At 39.4% G+C, this 17185-nt stretch overlaps 2 protein-coding genes and 2 non-coding genes across 5 annotated transcripts in view; 1 reads left to right on the top strand and 3 right to left on the bottom strand.

Moving 5' to 3' along the window:
* The window catches only part of DIPK1A (divergent protein kinase domain 1A), a 119172-nt gene extending 116527 nt beyond the window's left edge, over positions 1-2645 (top strand). Inside the window, exon 5 of the mRNA XM_028087615.2 lies at positions 190-2645. Coding sequence (XP_027943416.1) covers positions 190-1002 — 813 coding nt within the window. The 3' untranslated portion in view covers positions 1003-2645. The remainder of the gene's footprint in view (positions 1-189) is intronic.
* Positions 2403-11407, bottom strand: RPL5 (ribosomal protein L5). 2 transcript variants are annotated; one of them, XM_028087616.2, is made up of 8 exons: positions 11311-11407; positions 10254-10323; positions 10061-10176; positions 8786-8920; positions 7141-7343; positions 5892-6069; positions 2999-3087; positions 2403-2570 (listed from the first exon to the last, which is right to left on the bottom strand). In XM_028087616.2, exons 1-8 carry the CDS (start codon positions 11311-11313, stop codon positions 2471-2473), a joined length of 894 nt encoding a protein of 297 aa, XP_027943417.1. In that variant the 5' UTR covers positions 11314-11407; the 3' UTR covers positions 2403-2470. The 2 variants fall into 2 exon arrangements, with proteins under 2 accessions (XP_027943417.1, XP_087878483.1); XM_088022357.1 differs by lacking the exon at positions 10254-10323 and having other exon boundaries at positions 11311-11392.
* On the bottom strand, positions 2783-2919 carry LOC114196883 (small nucleolar RNA SNORA66). Its single transcript, XR_003606813.1, has one exon. It is a non-coding gene; the product is annotated as a small nucleolar RNA SNORA66 (small nucleolar RNA).
* Positions 6141-6235, bottom strand: LOC114196886 (small nucleolar RNA SNORD21). Its single transcript, XR_003606817.1, has one exon. It is a non-coding gene; the product is annotated as a small nucleolar RNA SNORD21 (small nucleolar RNA).
* Positions 11408-17185: the final 5778 nt, after the last annotated feature.

Consider the following 17185-nt stretch of genomic DNA (forward strand, 5'->3'; position numbering starts at 1 on the left):
ATTATATAAAACCTACTTCTAAATAACCTAGTAAGCATCATATATATTTGGAGATGTATTAAGTTCCTTTATGGAGACTCAGGAACAAGATTATTACTTAAGATGGTAATCCCCATAAAATTAATATGTATATTACATATGAGGTATTTTTCAAAGCTTCTGTGTTTAGTTAAATTCTTACCTTTATAGGCAAAGTTGGGTGACCAAGGAAATCTCTCTGAACTGGTTAATCTCATCTTGACGGTGGCTGATGGAGACAAAGATGGCCAGGTTTCCTTGGGAGAAGCAAAGTCAGCATGGGCACTTCTTCAACTAAATGAATTTCTTCTCATGGTGATACTTCAAGATAAAGAGCATACCCCCAAATTAATGGGATTCTGTGGTGATCTCTATGTGATGGAAAGTGTTGAATATACCTCTCTTTATGGAATAAGCCTTCCATGGGTCATTGAACTTTTTATTCCATCTGGGTTCAGAAGAAGCATGGATCAGTTGTTCACACCATCATGGCCTAGGAAGGCTAAAATAGCCATAGGACTTCTAGAATTTGTGGAAGATGTCTTCCACGGCCCCTATGGAAACTTCCTCATGTGTGATATTAGTGCCAAAAACCTAGGATATAATGATAAGTATGATTTGAAAATGGTGGACATGAGAAAAATTGTGCCAGAGACAAACCTGAAAGAAATTATAAAGGATCGTCACTGTGAGTCTGATTTGGACTGTGTTTATGGCACGGATTGTCGAACTAGCTGTGATCAGAGTACAATGAAGTGTACTTCAGAAGTGATACAACCAAACCTAGCAAAAGCCTGTCTGTTACTCAAAGACTACCTACTGCGTGGTGCTCCAAGTGAAATTCGTGAAGAATTGGAAAAGCAACTTTATTCTTGTATTGCTCTCAAAGTCACAGCAAATCAAATGGAAATGGAACATTCTTTGATACTAAATAACCTAAAAACATTACTGTGGAAGAAAATTTCCTATACAAATGACTCTTAGTTCATTTGGACATTGTGACCATTATAGGAAACTTAAATCTAAGGAAAATTTTTGAGCATAAAAAAAAAAAAAAAAATGGCTTCTGATTCAAATCCCTGCCAGTTACACAAAACTCCTTCCCCCTGGTTTTAAGAAGCCATCATCTTAAGATACATGTTGATTGCTGAAGTAAAGGCAGGAGGTATAGGATGAACAGGTCCAAAGATTTCATTCCTGCTGTTAGAAGCCCTGGTAGATTTCCCAGTACATTCACTGTGTAACTATTTTAACTAATGACCTAAAATAATGCTGTGAAAAGCCTCATTCCATAAACATCAACAGTGAGAGTATTTTGTAGATTTGTTAGCCAAAATACCATTGCTGGAAACATTGTTTGCATTGAAGCTGCTGTTTAAAAAAATAATTATACATTTACTAAAGTCTTAGCATGGTAAAGTTTGCACATTAACAGAAATTAAGACTGCAAAGCAGGTAAAGTTACTCCTTTATAAACAGATGTTGGGTTAATAGCATGGTTTGTTGTATTTATAGACTTAAAACATTTAGACATTATATGGCTTCAGAATGTTTTGAATGGTTATTAGCCTCCTAACTGCCAATTTTAAGAGGCTGAAACTGGATGAGCTTTCATCATCCTAGATTTGATGGGTCCTTCTTAGTGTCATTGAGCTGAGTCCTTTAAAACAGACATTAAGGCCATCAAACCCAATCCAGATCCATGTATCTGAATTTGAGCTATGGGGAAGTGGGACATTAGGAGCCAGACTGAAATCATGGAACTTTTTAATAACAATTTTCCATTTTTGAACAGTATTTCCTGTTGGCCAAAGGGCTATTTCTTAAGAGGCATGTAAGTTTTTTTCATGTAAACTTGATATGCAAGTTAATATTTGCCCTTTTAATGTTTTCATGTTTATTAAGATCTGGCATGTACCTCTCAACATCTCCATAAAATGGAACACCTTATCTGAAGACCCAATATATTCTGCTCAAAGTTTTCACCTAAGTAAATGTTAGTTGTGTGAACTTCACTGGACAGCTTTCTCTCAAAAATTAAAGCCATTGATTTAGCACCAGTTTTGCTTATTTTAAAATTGTGTACTTTGAAGGTACTTTTTCTTCCCACCAGCCATCTGGTTACAATAAATGAATGGAAGAAATATTTCCTAGTGGACGGTTGGTCTGTTGCTTGCCACACTGTTTAGGGAGGGCTGCACATCATACAACTGGAGGGATTAACTCCTGTCAGGGAAAACAGAAGCCTGAGAAGCAGGTGTGAATTTTGAGTCGGTATGTAAAGTTACACTTGTTTCTCAAAGAAAAAAACCTGTCAACTCCTCTGCTTTTTTATTTCAGGTTATTTCCAACAGTTTCATTAATAAGAGTTTAACACAGACAGCTGCTTGATGAATAAGTTTATTACTGTGTTTATCTGAAAAATCTTCATAGAAAATTGTGGTTTGGTTTATTAACTCTCAGCAGCCCGCTCCTGAGCTCTAAGGAAGCTTGCCTTCTTCTGAGCTACCCGATCTTTCTTTTGGGCAAGAGACATTTTGGGACGGTTCCACCTACAAAACGAAGTAAAATTAAGAGATAAATGGAATTTTTAAAAACCATAGCTATAGAGGATAGAAAATAGTTAACTCTGATTGAAAAAGACTGTAATCAGGTAAAACAATCCAAGTTCCAATACACATACTTATTTATGATCTTAATCTAACTTTAAAAATGCAGTAACTGGTAAAAAAAAAAAATAAATCTTTTTTATAACTGGTAGTTATACTGTACTGGGACAGAATAGGTCAGCTCAGTAAGTACCTTCTGAGGCTTATACATTTCTATCACCACACTTACTTTAGCAAACCTGGTTCCCCTCACTTCTGCAACATCATGCAGAGCTAGTGATCGAGTTTGCACAACTTGAGAGTCTGAGTAAGATGAAACAAGGCAAGGAACTCCTCCCAACCTCTTAAAAAGACAATAGTAAGATGCATACCTCTTCTTTTTAACTTCTTTCTTAGGCTTCTTCTCATAAACTGGATTCTCTCGTATAGCAGCATGAGCTTTCTTGTACATCTCCTCCATCTGAAAGAAAGCAAAGCAAACAGTACTTGGTTTCATTTCACATGCCCTATATAGTCATATAATGTGTACTGTGTTCTATTTTGTCTCTAAACCAGACTGTCAAAAGGAACTAAACTAGGTCAACCCTGGTTATCTTTTTAAATTTCTACATGTAGCCCACATTTTCCTAAGAAACCCATAGGCAATGTAAACTGACACTATTCACAAAACTCAATCACCCTCAAAAATTTTCATGGGTTTCTGTAAAAACATGTATGTTCATTTAAAATACTGTCTGACCTAAATTCTTTTATTCAAGTGAGGATTTGTGTCAAAACAAAGTAAGATGTTAAGATGAAGACTATATGGGGCCAAAAAGCAACTGCTATAAATTCATTTTTTTTCTCCCACATTGCCCAGATTTGTATTTTCCATCAGTACCTGATAGGTCTTTCAATGCTACTCCCAGCATTGCCACACCAGGGACCTCTTATATCTACTACTACTAGGTGTCTGTGGAAACAGAAGATTTCAATTTCCCCAGAAAACCCCATCCAATTAGACCTTAATGAGAATGAGAATTTTGTTCTAAAACTTATCAAAAACCAACGCTGAAATTCTCGAATTGTTTCAATTACCACCTCCAAATGACACTTGATTCTATGGAAGATCAAGACATGAAACAGCTATAAAATACCTGACTGTTCACTATCCAAATCTAGGAACAATTACAGCCCCCTAAAGAATAAGTCAAAGTAATCCAACTCTAAAATTACTTGGTGTAAAACTTAGCAAATGAAAATAATGCCAACACTGCAGGAGACCTCAACTACCTAAATCCCTCCTGAAAACTAATTTCTCTACCTCTGTTAAGCATTCTATTATAGCTTTCCACTGTATTTAACAAATCCATTTGATGACTTCAAATGTAGTCACTTAATAAATCTAAGCAACTCGGTCCATTCCTTCCAAAACAGACAAATAGGATACACAACCATGTATGTAGCTAATAGCATGAGTTTAGGTAAAGACCACTTTCTCTTGGAGACATGTCAGATGTCTGCAGAGGATTTCAGCAGGCATGCATAAAAGGCCTCCAAAGATCAAATTAATGAGCTAGCTGGGAAAAGTACATCAGCCTAAGAGTGGTCTAGATAAATATATCACATATACAGGAGAGCATTAGGAAATCGGTATCTGAAAGCAGCTTGAGAATTTGAAGTTTTGAACAACTGTTAACATTATCAGAGGAAGAGATGTGTTAGGAAGAAAAACTATGCAGGCCAAGTAAATTATAGTCACAAGTAAAAGATCTATTTACCAGAGGGAACGAGGGCGACTGTCAATAGTAACATAAAAGTATGGATTTCTGAAAATTAACGTGCATTTGCATTACTAATATAAACTAATGGAATACTACCCTTTTCCTAGCTCAAAAACTCAAGTTACGTGTTTATTATCCCTAGACTGTGTACTAAGCATACAAATAACAGAAAGGATCTTTTCCCAATTACAACTCTATTTAAAAATAATTTTCACAGGTGCCTGGGTAGCTTAGTCAGTTAAGCGTCTGCCTTCTGCTCAGGTCATGATCCCAGGGCCCTGGGATCAAGCCCGGCATCGGGCTCCCTACTCCTCCCTCTGCCTGCTGCTCCCGCCTGTGCTCGCTCTCTTTCACTCTCTCTCAAATATGTAAGTAAAATCTTAAAAGAAATAGAAATAATTTTTACAGGGTGCCAGGGTGGCTCAATCAGTTAAGCATCTGACTCTGATTATGGCTCAGGTCATGATCCCAGGGTCCTGAGACTGAGGCCCCGCATGCTGGGTGTGGAACCTAACCCTCGGTCCCTCCCCCACTATGCACTCACTCATGCTCTCAAAAAATTTTCATAACCAAAGCTGTGTGAAAATAGAAATTATGCACTAACAGAACAGTCATTTGATATATAACTATCAACTTATCCACAACTCCATAGTTGTGTAAGTTTTATAAAAACCAGTGCTATTTTTGTGTTCTATGCCTATCTTCCATTACTACAATGTGTTAATAGCCTTGAAGATATAACTTTAGGCTGACAAAATTTCCAACATTAAATTCCCATTTGCAACATCAAGCAGAACTAGTGATCTAATCAGTACAACTCTCCACGTGCATGCCTGAGACATTCAGGAAGTCCAGAACATAGAACTTATTTGCTATAAAGAACCTTTCTTCCACATGGCTTCAAAATAAGTTTAGTAACTAGCATCTCCTATCAGGATAGAGGATTCTAACTATGACCACAGGAATGAAGTCTATAAATTCGGAATAGCCAAATGTGTAAAAGCCACCAAAGGCTTTAGATTTAGATGCTTGAGGCCTAAAAGCATGTTGGTAAGTCTAGCTCTTTATAATTACCCTATCTGACTTTTAACTTACCCTCACCCAGTATCCCAATTTCATGTCATTCCACTTTCAGAACAGCTTATCTGAGTCTATCTATACCTGTTAACATACTCATGTTCAACTTTTAACTGTTAACCTGAAATAAAACTATTAATGTGGGGCACCTGGGTGGCTCAGTCGTTAAGCATCTGCCTTCAGCTCGGGTCATGATCCTAGGGTCCTGGGATAGAGCCCCGCATCAGGCTCACTGCTCAGTGGGAAGCCTGTTTCTCCCTCTCCCACTCCCCCTGCTTGTGTTCCCTCTCTTATGGTGTCTCTGTCAAATGGATAAATAAAATCTTTAAAAAGAAAAAAAAAACTATTAATGTACCCACCAAAACCAAGTAGTAAACCTGACTATAAATTAACCAACACAGGCATTTTTAGTTAAAATTTTTACCATGTCTGGAGTTACGTTGTTCTTTATGTATTGAGAGAATTGTTTCTTGTAAGCATCTTCATCTTCTTCCATTAGGTAACGCATATAATCTGCAACATTCTGACCCATGATGTGCTTTCGATGTACTTCTGCATTGAATTCCTTGCTTTCTGAATCATAACCAGGGAATCGTTTGGTACTAAAATAAAGTTTTTCATATTTTAGTATTAAGGATTAAAATCAGTTCACTAGCAGGAATTCATTTCTGTAGCTGCCATCAGTCCCGTCTTGAAACAATTAATTGCATCATATGCAACCAAAGGACCAACTACTGACTGCTCAGTTAGTGGGTATCATCATTCAGCAGCTAATCTCTGAATTCCAGGAAGAAAGAGAAAATCATGCTACGAACACCTTTAAAGCCATGAAAACCAAGTGTCCAACACTAAAGTTAGTTCTCCTTATAAACATAAGAAAGGGTTTCAAAACTGCTCCCTCCAAATCCTAGACCTTCTCAGGGCTGCCTCAGGGCACATGAGAAAAAGTAATTTGTTCAAGACCACATTGGATAAGTGTCTTGGAAGAGACATGCAGGTCCTCAAAAACATAAGCCCTACCCTTATAAAAGTTCCAGTTAGGTTACATTTTAAAGGCTAACCTCCCCAACCCCAAAACCTACAGCCAGAAGAAATTGTTAGGGATTCACCAACCACTAAAATATCCCTAAAAAGCTAATTAATCACTTTTTAAAGATGCATCTACTCAACAATAAGAAAAATCATAGACTCAAAACCAAAGGAACTACCAAATCAAAACCTACTTAACTTCTGTGAATGGTCTACAATCTTACTTCCAGCTGAAAACTCTCATAAACCTTTTCTCAAAGTCTTTTTCTAGAGTCCACAGTTTTCCATTAACATTCATTCTGAATGAAAAGAAAATACACTGGGAGGGGAGTGGACTGGAGTTGCTCATTTCTAACCAAAACTAAGCCACAACACAAAAGCTAGTTGTTTCAACACTGGCTCTTCCACGACTGGCTCCACAACCTTGAACAAATCCTTTACCTCTGGACCTCAATCTCATTTATAAAACGCATTACAATTCCTTCCTGCCCTGCCAGGTTCCTTTTGCAGAGTACTAAGCATATAGCAGGTACACAAGGATAGCTACTTGATTTAACTGATTCATTCAGTAATCTCCATAGTCCAACCAGTTAGAAATGGAAATACTGGGAGTCCAAACAATGAAGCCTTGAATACAGTATTACCTGTGAGGGATAGACAAGCCTCCATCCACTGCTCCCTTGAGGGCCCCAAAAACTTTATTTCCAGTAGTAGTTCTGGCAAGCCCTGCATCCAAATAGCAGGTGAAGGCACCAGGTTGACCATCAATGCTTTCCACATTGTATTCATCTCCAGTCACTTCCACTTGGCCTTCATAGATCTTGTCCATGCCAAACCTATTTAGGAGCTAATAACAAAAAAGCCAGTCTAAATATAGTCAAACAATTCTAACATTATCAAGTCACAACTTTAATGACCTGACACCTAGAAAAATTTTCCTTCAAAATCCACTTATCCCTCTGTACCAATTTAAGTTTTAAGATGCTACAAAAAGAAACGTCAAACATTCAATTTCACACCTTTGTCTTATAGCTTCTGAGTCTTTCCTACATGTCCATACTTGATTTATGTAGTAATCAATTAACATGTAGCCATACCATATCTATTCAAGGAATTTATTCTCCATAATTTTTTCAGTCCTATTTGGCTACCATAACTCAAAAACCAGATATTAAATGTTACATGTAATTTTAATTTGATTAAAATCTTAGAAGCATCTGGGCATAAGAGAACATCTTTTGTGGCTCTACTCTCCAACTACATTGTTAGTAGGGGTGACTGCTCTGCTAGTGCACCTAGCTACTGCTTCACCACAGTGTGACTTTGTATACCATGTTGCTCTTATATATGACATTGTTCCCCACCCTCACTCAAACATATTTATAATCAATGAAGATATAGGTCCCTAACAATGCTGCATGCTTAACAATTCCAATGCACAAGATCAGTAACTGAGAAAACAAAAATAAGGCAAAAATCACATTTTCATCTTTCTGCATATTACTGGAAATGCTGCCACCCAGAGGCAAAGATTAAAAAACTGAATCCCATACCCATGCCTGCCCCCCCACCCCTGCCAAATTTGAGACATTGTTTCTCAAACTTTAACACGTATATAAATAACCTGGACATCCTGTTAAAATATATTCCAAGGGGTAGAGTGAAGCCTACATTTTAAATGTACACTGACAGATAAAGAGAAGATCTATACTACTGAGTAGCAAAGGTCTGCACTGTCCAACAAGGCAGCCACTAACTGGCCAGAAACGGCTATTCAAATTAAGGTAAAAATTCAGTTCCTCAGCAGCACCAGCCACATATCATGCACTCAATATCCACATGTGGCTGGTGGCTATCATTCTTTGGTTTAGATTCCACTGATCTAGATCTACCCAACCGGGCAACAAAACAGAAAAACTACCTCCCCAGACAGATCTGCTGCCTCGAATTCTGTATTTTTATCAGAGAGAAAGCACAAGCAGGGGCAGAGGGAGAAGTGGGCTCCCTGCTGAGCAAGGAACCTGATATGGGACTCGATCCCACAACCCTGGGATCGTGACCTGAGCCGAAGGCAGCCACTTAATGACTGAGCCACCCAGGCGCCCCCTCAAATTCTCTATTTTTAAAACTGTCCTCCTTGATGACCCTGGAAGCAACAGCTCAACAGTAGGCACTCCCCAGAAGCCACAGCTGAGGGTATCTTACTCATGTATCAACATCTATCTTGCAGACAACTCAAAAAATGAGCTGGTTCCAAAATATATTACTTAAAAGTTATGTTCTACATACCCTGCGGGCCAGCAGCAGGCCGGTACAATATGCTGCAGCATAATTTGTCAGGCCAACCTTCACACCATACTTTGGGAGTTCATGAGCATAAGCCGCACAAACTATCATATCTCCTTCTATGCGGGCATAAGCAATCTGAAGGAGAAAAAGCAGGTTAGTCATCTGTGCTTTCAACTGTTTGATACTCGTCCTAGATGCCTTCTTCTTCAAAGGGCTTAAAAAAAAAGCTGGACACAAATCTACAACACTCAGAATCTTTGTTAACCCCAATCAATGAGTTTATGGCTTGGTGAACTATTTCTGTAAATGTTTGTCACAATAATGCCACAAACAGAGCTAAAATTACCATATAGACAGTAAACACTGAAATGCCTTTGGAATAAGTTAGAGACTGTTGTTCCTAATAATACCGAAACGACTTAGCTGCATTAGCCAATGAATTAAAGAGGCACTGTGAAAAGTCAAAAAGAATCTCCAACTACTTCAACCTTATCTTTTGAACTAAGCATATCAAAGTCCAATATTTCTGACAGTGTTTAGTTATCTGAATTTAGGTATGAAGGAACACTGTCTTCACAACCAACAAATTAGTTTGCCCAGAAAATAGGTGTGCCTGCCCCCTGCAAAGACTCAGCAAATCTTAACTGTGAAAATTTCCTCTAGTTGTAAAAGCCCAGAAAACTAGCTTCCAGGAGCAAACTGCCACTTTGTGGAGGTCTTTTACGTGGGAAAAACCTTTATACGTATTTATCAAAACTTACTTCAAACAATAAGCAGGAATAAAAACAATCTTAAGAGCCTAATTAAACCTTCACAACTACCTACCTCTTCAATGAGGAGTGGTTATGTGGCACATAAGGCTGTACAGCACGTCAGGATTTAGTCCATGACAAATTCTATTATTCTACTGGAACTGCAATGTGCAAGAACCTTCTAGTGTGCCTCAAATTTATCCTCCTACCCCTATAAAATAGCATAGTAGCTTTCTCTAATCCTCTTTTCCCCCATTAGAAAATGAGATTAAATGACTTTGGTCAGGACTGCCAGACATGGCTGATTTTCAGTAGAGTATTTTCAAGTACCACCCTCTCAAGCTCCAACTTCAGATCTACTAAAAGGAAAAGTACTACTCAATGTTTTTAGAATGCCAGGCACTAGAGGGACCTTCTAATCCATACATATGTTTTGGCAGTGAATTAAACTGCCAACTCCTTTAGCAGTGAATTAAAGGGGTGAGGTTTACCATTCATTCCTTGAGTTTAGAATATAACTTACCTGACAAATGATATCTCTGTTGGTTACACGAACTATCATCCTGTATTTAGGTGTGTTGTACTTATTTTTATCTTGAATTACCAAGCGTTTCCGGGCATAATAATCAGTTTTACCCTCTGAAAGAAAAAAGTAACTTAAAGTCTATTCCACTGCAGATTCTTCTAATACTGTGAACATGAGTAACTGACCATACCTCGTCTTCTTCTAAATTTCACTTGGTATCTCTTGAAGTAAGCCTTATTCTTGACAACCTTAACAAACCCCTTTAAGAAAAAAAGAATGTTCTTAAAACTTTGATTAATTGTTTATGGTATTTTTGACATCTGAGTTAACTGTGTAACAAAATAACACTTTAACTTCAAGAGTGAACCCATGCAACTGTCACTTTTATAGAGTCCAGTTTCTCAAACCACAGGGGGGTCAAGAATCACCTTTTCTACTTTCCATCAGTGACTTTTCCAAAGCATTGGTCTAGACAACAATCAATCTTGCCTAACGTCAGTTTGTTCTGAACACCGTATGTCCCATTTTGAAAACCTAACCCCGTATTTCCCGCACCGTTCACGCACGTTTTTCAAAAACCCTTGCCACGAAACTCATCTGGTCAAGAGCATATTTAGCAATTACTCCCGATTAAATCAGCACTGTCCCCCACTAACCAAAGCAACACCCCATCCCAAAAATCATTAAAAGCTGATGCCAGCAACAGTCCAGAAAAAGAGACAAGAGGCACATACCAAACTAAATGAGCTTCCTTTCGGGGCCCAGAGAAGTCACAGCCTCCAGGCTGACTGCTAGGTTTAAAAGGCACTTCTGAAAGACCCACCAACCCGACACTCTCCCGAGAAAACCATGGGAACAGTCAGGTGTGGATGGGTCCGAGGAGCCGCAGCCCGTCTCCACTCAGGCATCCCCCCGCTAGTCTGAGACCACCAACTGCATGCAATCTTCCCCGCCTGCCGGTGCCCGGGCAGACCAGCCGGTACTATCCCGCGGCCTGTCTACTAAACTCATCCCCCCTCCTCAATCCTCCGCCTTAGATCCTGATCTTCGTCAACCCCTCCCCCAAAGCTTGCGCGCCGGGCGGCAGCCATTAAGGCCACGCTGGGAGCGGCATCCCCACCACAGCGGAGCCCACAATCCAATGTCATCCAACTCCTGCGCCGCGCGAGACGGACCCTACACTGGCGTTTGGGCAAGGGCAGGGAACCCCCGTGCAAACGTAGCCCAGATTCCAGAAATCGACTCACCATCCTGCGGAACAGAGACCAGCGTCCGCGGCTCGCCACAGACCAGCAGGCCCACAAGCGCTCCGCTAGGGGGAAAAGGCCTCAGCCCGTGCGCAGGCGCAGTATGTAGCACTGACGATCACGCGAGCGACGTGTGGAAGAGAGAGCGCGCCAGCTCTAGGCGTGCGTTGTACTGTCCCCTGCTGGCGGGAGGACCGATGCCGGCCTTCGCCGGGCGGTAACAAGCCTTCAGTGCTGAGTCCCCAAACTCCTGGCTGGCATTCCCACAGAGATGGGCGGTAAGCAGTAGAAGGGAGGATTATAGGAGGTTTTCAGTTTCCTATGCTAAGAAGTTGTTTCGTAACAAAAATATAAGACTTTTGTAAATAGGAAAAAAAGTTTAAATAAAATATATTTGCTGTTGAGCCCTTTTGCCCCCTCCCGGACACCACCTCCTGGTCTACTCATCCTGTTCCCGAGCATACAGAACCCCTTCTGGAAGCCTTGTCCCAGTCCTTCAAACCTGAGTGAGGGGCCCCTCTTCTGCCTCCCCACAGCACCTTCAAACTTGCTTCAGCCCCCTGTTGCCGGTAAACTGCTTGAGGGTGGGCTTTGCTGCCCCAGTTCACCTTGAATGTCCAGCACCTAGCACAAGCGCTGACGTTCAGTAAGTGCTCCGTGTTCGTTAAATGATAAAAGAACAGCTTACTGCTCTGCTTTCTCCTTCCCTTTACCTCCCTGATCCCTGACCCCTGACAGCTTCATTCCTTTTCCCTCCCTCATCACTGAGCTAGTCAGCTTAACATTTCTCTGTTAAGTCCTTTTTCCCCACATTCTTTTAAAACTAATTGTAACCAGGGAATGAGCGGACTCCTTCTCCACACGGCGGACTGAGGAGAACCAATCAACAACCAACCAACCAACCAAACAAAAACACCTCAAGACAAAGTATTCCCTTACCTGACAGCGTTTCAAAGGTGGTCTTTGGGCTATTGCATGGGAGTCATTTGGGTACTAGTTAAAATGCAGATATCTGAATATCCCCCACCTCTCCTGAATCAAACTTGCTGGTTTGGGGACCAATAATCTGCGTTTTTAATTTGGCCTCAATCTTAATCAATTCAGGAGGTCTCAGGAAAGCAGAAAACAAATCCTATTTTGCCCAATAATGGAATTTACTGGCTCTACCGGGAAAATAAGACAAATTACCGGCACAGCTGTTTAAAATATTCCCATCCTCAGAATGAATGTTAACTCTATATATACCCCCATCGTTCAATGATTTAAACTTACTCTTGGGAGATGAGTATGCCTATGTTTAATCTAGCAGGAAAAAATCAGTGCATAAACTGCTCAGTGTCGGAGCAGGAAGAAGGGTCTGTCAAACAGGATGACAAGGTTAAGTGGGCTCCAAAAAACAGCCACTAGAATAAATTAGAATTATGATGCCAATTTCCTCTAGTTTCAATATGTAACTTCTTATATAACAGGAAAAATATATTTCTTTTTTTTTAAAGATTTTATTTGAGAGAGAGAGAGAGAGCACATGAGAGGGGGGAGGGGCAGAGGGAGAAGCAGACTCCCTGCTGAGCGGGGAGCCCGATGCGGGACTCGATCCAGGGACTCCAGGATCATGACCCGAGCCGAAGGCAGTCGCTTAACCAACTGAGCCACCCAGGCGCCCAAAAACAAAATCTTTAAACAACAACAACACCACCACAAAAGAACTATTCCAGATCGAAAGAGACCAAAGTGATGTGACAACTGAATGCAGTGCGTAATCCTGGATTATATCGTGGACAGGAAACGAAAAAGATAAAAAGGAAGACTAATTTCTTTTGTACAAAGGACATTCTCAGAACAATCCATGAAATTTGAATAGACTCTGTGGATTAGGGATGCCTGGGTGGCTCAGTCGGTTAAGCGTCTGCCTTTGGCTCAGGTCATGATCCCTGGGTCCTGGGATCCAGTCCCACACTGGGGGCTCCTTGCTCAGCAGGGAGCCTGCTTCTCCCTCTGCCCCTCCCCCCTGCTCGTGCTCTCTCTCTCTCTCATGCTCTCCCTCTCTCTCAAATAAATAAATAAAATCTTTAAAAAAAAAAGAATCTGTGGATTAGATGGTAGTAATAGATCAATGTTAATTTTATTTTGATAGGTACACTATGGTTATGTGTAGGCATTCTTGTTTTTTAGGTAATATACTCTGAACTATTTTGGAGTAATAGGCATTATTTCTGCAATGGCTCAGGGAAAAAATCATATGTGTGTGTATACACATATAGACATATATGTGTGTTTGTAAAGAGCAAGAAAATAATAAAGCAAATGGGTTAAAATGTTAACAATGGGGAATCTGGGAAAAGGGTATATAGAAATTCTTGGTATTATTTTTAAAACCATTCTGTGATTTTGAAATTATTTCAAAATAAAAAATAAAACAGTTCTTGCTGGAGTGGGAAATATTTATTTTTATTTTAAATGAAAGTGAATTCAATGTTGTCAAACTCAAATATGTCAAACATATTACAAATAGGCAATAAATCAGCAATTTCTTTGATTGTACTGATGGTTTCACACCAAAATATGAAAAGATTTCTGTGATGTTACCTACGTATTATGATTTTGAGATAACTACTTACTGCCTTAATCAGCTGGTTCTGTACTCAAATCACCAATTTTAATAATTATGATCAAAAAGCATCCTATGTTATTTCAAAATTTTTTTCTTTGCAATTGGTTTTTGCTTTATTTGAATTTATGGTTATACACTGAAGAATAGCAAATAGTATGGACTACTTATGGTTGGATCCTCTTCATTGATATTAATCCATTAGAAACATTGTACTTTTATCTAAGAAAAAATAATTACCCTTCCTCAATGAAAGAATAAACTTCATTTCTTTAAAAAAAATGTGTAAATCTGTGGGTTTTATGGAACTGAAAGTCAGCAAAATATCAAAGACAACCAAACATAATTATGATCATCACCATAATTATGTCTGGGTGTTCTGTTGATAAGATATTGGTATTTGAATGACTAATAAGACAAAGATATACACAATTAATAAATTATATTATTCCATAAAAGTTCTTTTTCATATCTTCATTTCAGCAAAATTTCTACGTTGTTATCACTAAGATATCACATCATTTGTGTTATACAGATAGTAATGCCAAAATGGACAATCTTTCTTGGGTCATTGAGGTTCTTTTCTATTAGGAGAAATTTTGTTATGCTGAAGCAATACACTATTTAAATTTGGAAGTGAACCATGATTTTTACATATCACATTCTCATAATGTAATGGTGTCATATATGATAAATTATTGTTTTTAATAGAATACAAGACACTAGACACTAGATATTTTGCTATTGTCATATAACTCACTTACTTTTATTGTGATTTTTACTCTTACAGTAGTATCCACACCCACACGGGTTTTGCTATTCTTCTCCCAATATTTCACTGCTGTGGTGTGATAAAGAACAACAAAAATATTATATTGCTCAATTTGTTCAAGTGTCTTTTCAATCAGACTACACACTGATCTATCAAGGTTAGAAAATAGTCTCCATAGAAATTAGTTTCAGGTTTATTTGTATATGAATTTTCTTTGTCACAGTAATGCAAACTTTTTTGTTTTCTTGTTCTAATTTCTTTATATTTAATGAGAATGTCACATTTGCTGAATATTTCTCATGCAGTTTTATTTAATTTAGTAAAAAGTTGTCTAAAATTTTAATCCTTTTAAGAATTAGATCTGTTTGTGGGTGCTTCTGTGGCTCAGTTGGTTAAGCATCTGCCTTTGGCTCAGGTCATGATCCTGGGGTCCTGGGATTGAGTCCTATGTTGGGCTCCCTGCTTTGCAGGGAGTCTGCTTCTCCCTCTGCCCCTCCCCCCTGCTCATGCCCCCACTTTCTCTCTCTCTCTCTCAAATAAATAAATAAAATCTTTTTTTAAAAAAGAATCAGGTGGGGGCACCTGGATGGCTCAGTCGATTAAGCGTCTGCCTTCAGCTCAGGTCATGATCTCGGGGTCCTGGGATCGAGCCCCGCATCAGACTCCCTGCAGAGCGGGGAGTCTGCTTCTCCCTCTCCCTCCACTCCTCCCCCGCTCATGCTTGCTCTCTCTCTCTCTCGCTCTAATAAATAAATAAAATCGTTTCTTAAAAAAGGATTAGATGTGTTTGAGTTTTGAACACCTATATTATTAAAAGCAAGCAATACTATGTATATAACTAGATAGCACAAATTCAAAATTCACTTTTCTTCCAAAGACTCTGATTTGCTCTTTATTTGAGCACCTTCTATTCTTTCACTTTACTCTCCTACAGCATCTCATGTCTTATCTAAATCAAATCTATCTGTTTTTACATGACTAATACCTCTGGAACCAGGAACTGGAACATAAACAAGAAAATGGAGTTTGGGCTCTACTCAGACATGAAACTTTGTTATACCAGAATTTGAAGGGTTCACATTATCACAAAGAAAGGATTTGACAAGTTAATTTGTTTTTTTCTTCTTTCCTAAAATATTTTCCATTACTCAAATCCTCCTGCACTGCAAAGTAGTGTCTATTTCAAATGTCAACAGCAACACAAACCCAAAACCTTCATGACATTCAGATACAATTGCCTTTTGTTTCAAGGACACAGCACAAGAAAAGTGGAGTGGCATTTCCCTGGGGACTGGTAGGTGTTGATTACCAAGGCCGATGCTTAGGGTTTCTGGTCAGAGGTGAATGTCAAGTCCTACGTGACAGAGGCAGACATAGCCATGCATTCTTTCATAAATTTACTTTTCCATAAAATAAATTTACTTCCCTGTGTGTTTTGTGATGTGCAGGGTATTATAAAGTGCAGGGCCAGGGCAGAGCTCAGGTAAGGGCCCCTCTTGCTGGGTCAAAGGGAGGAACTTAAGAAACTTCATGCCCACCAAAGATCATAGGATCTGAAATGCCTGAGCCCCTCCTGTTGTACTTTTCTTTTTTCTTTTTTCTAAAAGGTTTTATTTATTTTGGGGTGCCTGGGTGGCTCAGTTGGTTAAGCGTCTGCCTTCGGCACAGGTCATAATCTCAGGGTCCTGGGATCGAGCCCCACATCGGGCTCCCTGCTCTGCGGGGAATCTGCTTCTCCCTCTGCCTCTGCCTTTCTCTCTGTCTCTCATGAATAAATAAAAAAAAATAAAAATCTTGAATAAATGAAAAAAAGATTTTATTTATTTGACAGAGAGACACAGCCAGAGAGGGAACACAAGCAGGGGGAGAGGGAGAGGGAGAAGCAGGCCCCCCGCCGAATAGAGAGCCCCCACGCAGGGCTCAATCCCAGGACCCTGAGATCATGGCCCAAGCCGAAGGCAGACACTTAACAACTAAGCCACCCAGGGCCCTCTTGTACTTTTCTACTTGAATCATCTCAATGACTCAGACTCAACCGGTGGATTAGTGAGTGGGGATAAGGGAGGGGGCTATAGGGTTTGGATATAATATAAATAGCAAACATCTACTGATGTGGGCCAGAGTCTATGCCAAGAATTTCTTCCATTATCTCATTTAATCTCAAAACTACTCCAGTAGATAGGATTATTACCTTCATTTTAAAAATGAAGCAGTGGCTGCCACAATCACAGTGGAACACAGGCGGCTATCATCAGTGTAATTTTCAGATCTGAGCCTGCCTTTAAACTTGCTAAAAGAAGGGCTCTCAATATTCATAAGCCTGTATATTTGACTTTGGAACATATTCCATGATGTCTGTTTGCTTGACAAAGATGTAAACTCTCTTTGTCTTAGACTAACTACAATGAATTTTGTTTAGAAGTAAAGGTGAAACTGCAGCTTGTAAACTGCTTATCATTTTCTGAATCTGGAGCATTACAAAATTCCAAAAAATG

The sequence above is a fragment of the Eumetopias jubatus genome, unplaced genomic scaffold (assembly GCF_037043125.1).
Source record: "Eumetopias jubatus isolate StellerSeaLion01/CBP00866 unplaced genomic scaffold, mEumJub1_p1.0 scaffold_4, whole genome shotgun sequence".
NCBI classification, from domain to species: domain Eukaryota; kingdom Metazoa; phylum Chordata; class Mammalia; order Carnivora; family Otariidae; genus Eumetopias; species Eumetopias jubatus.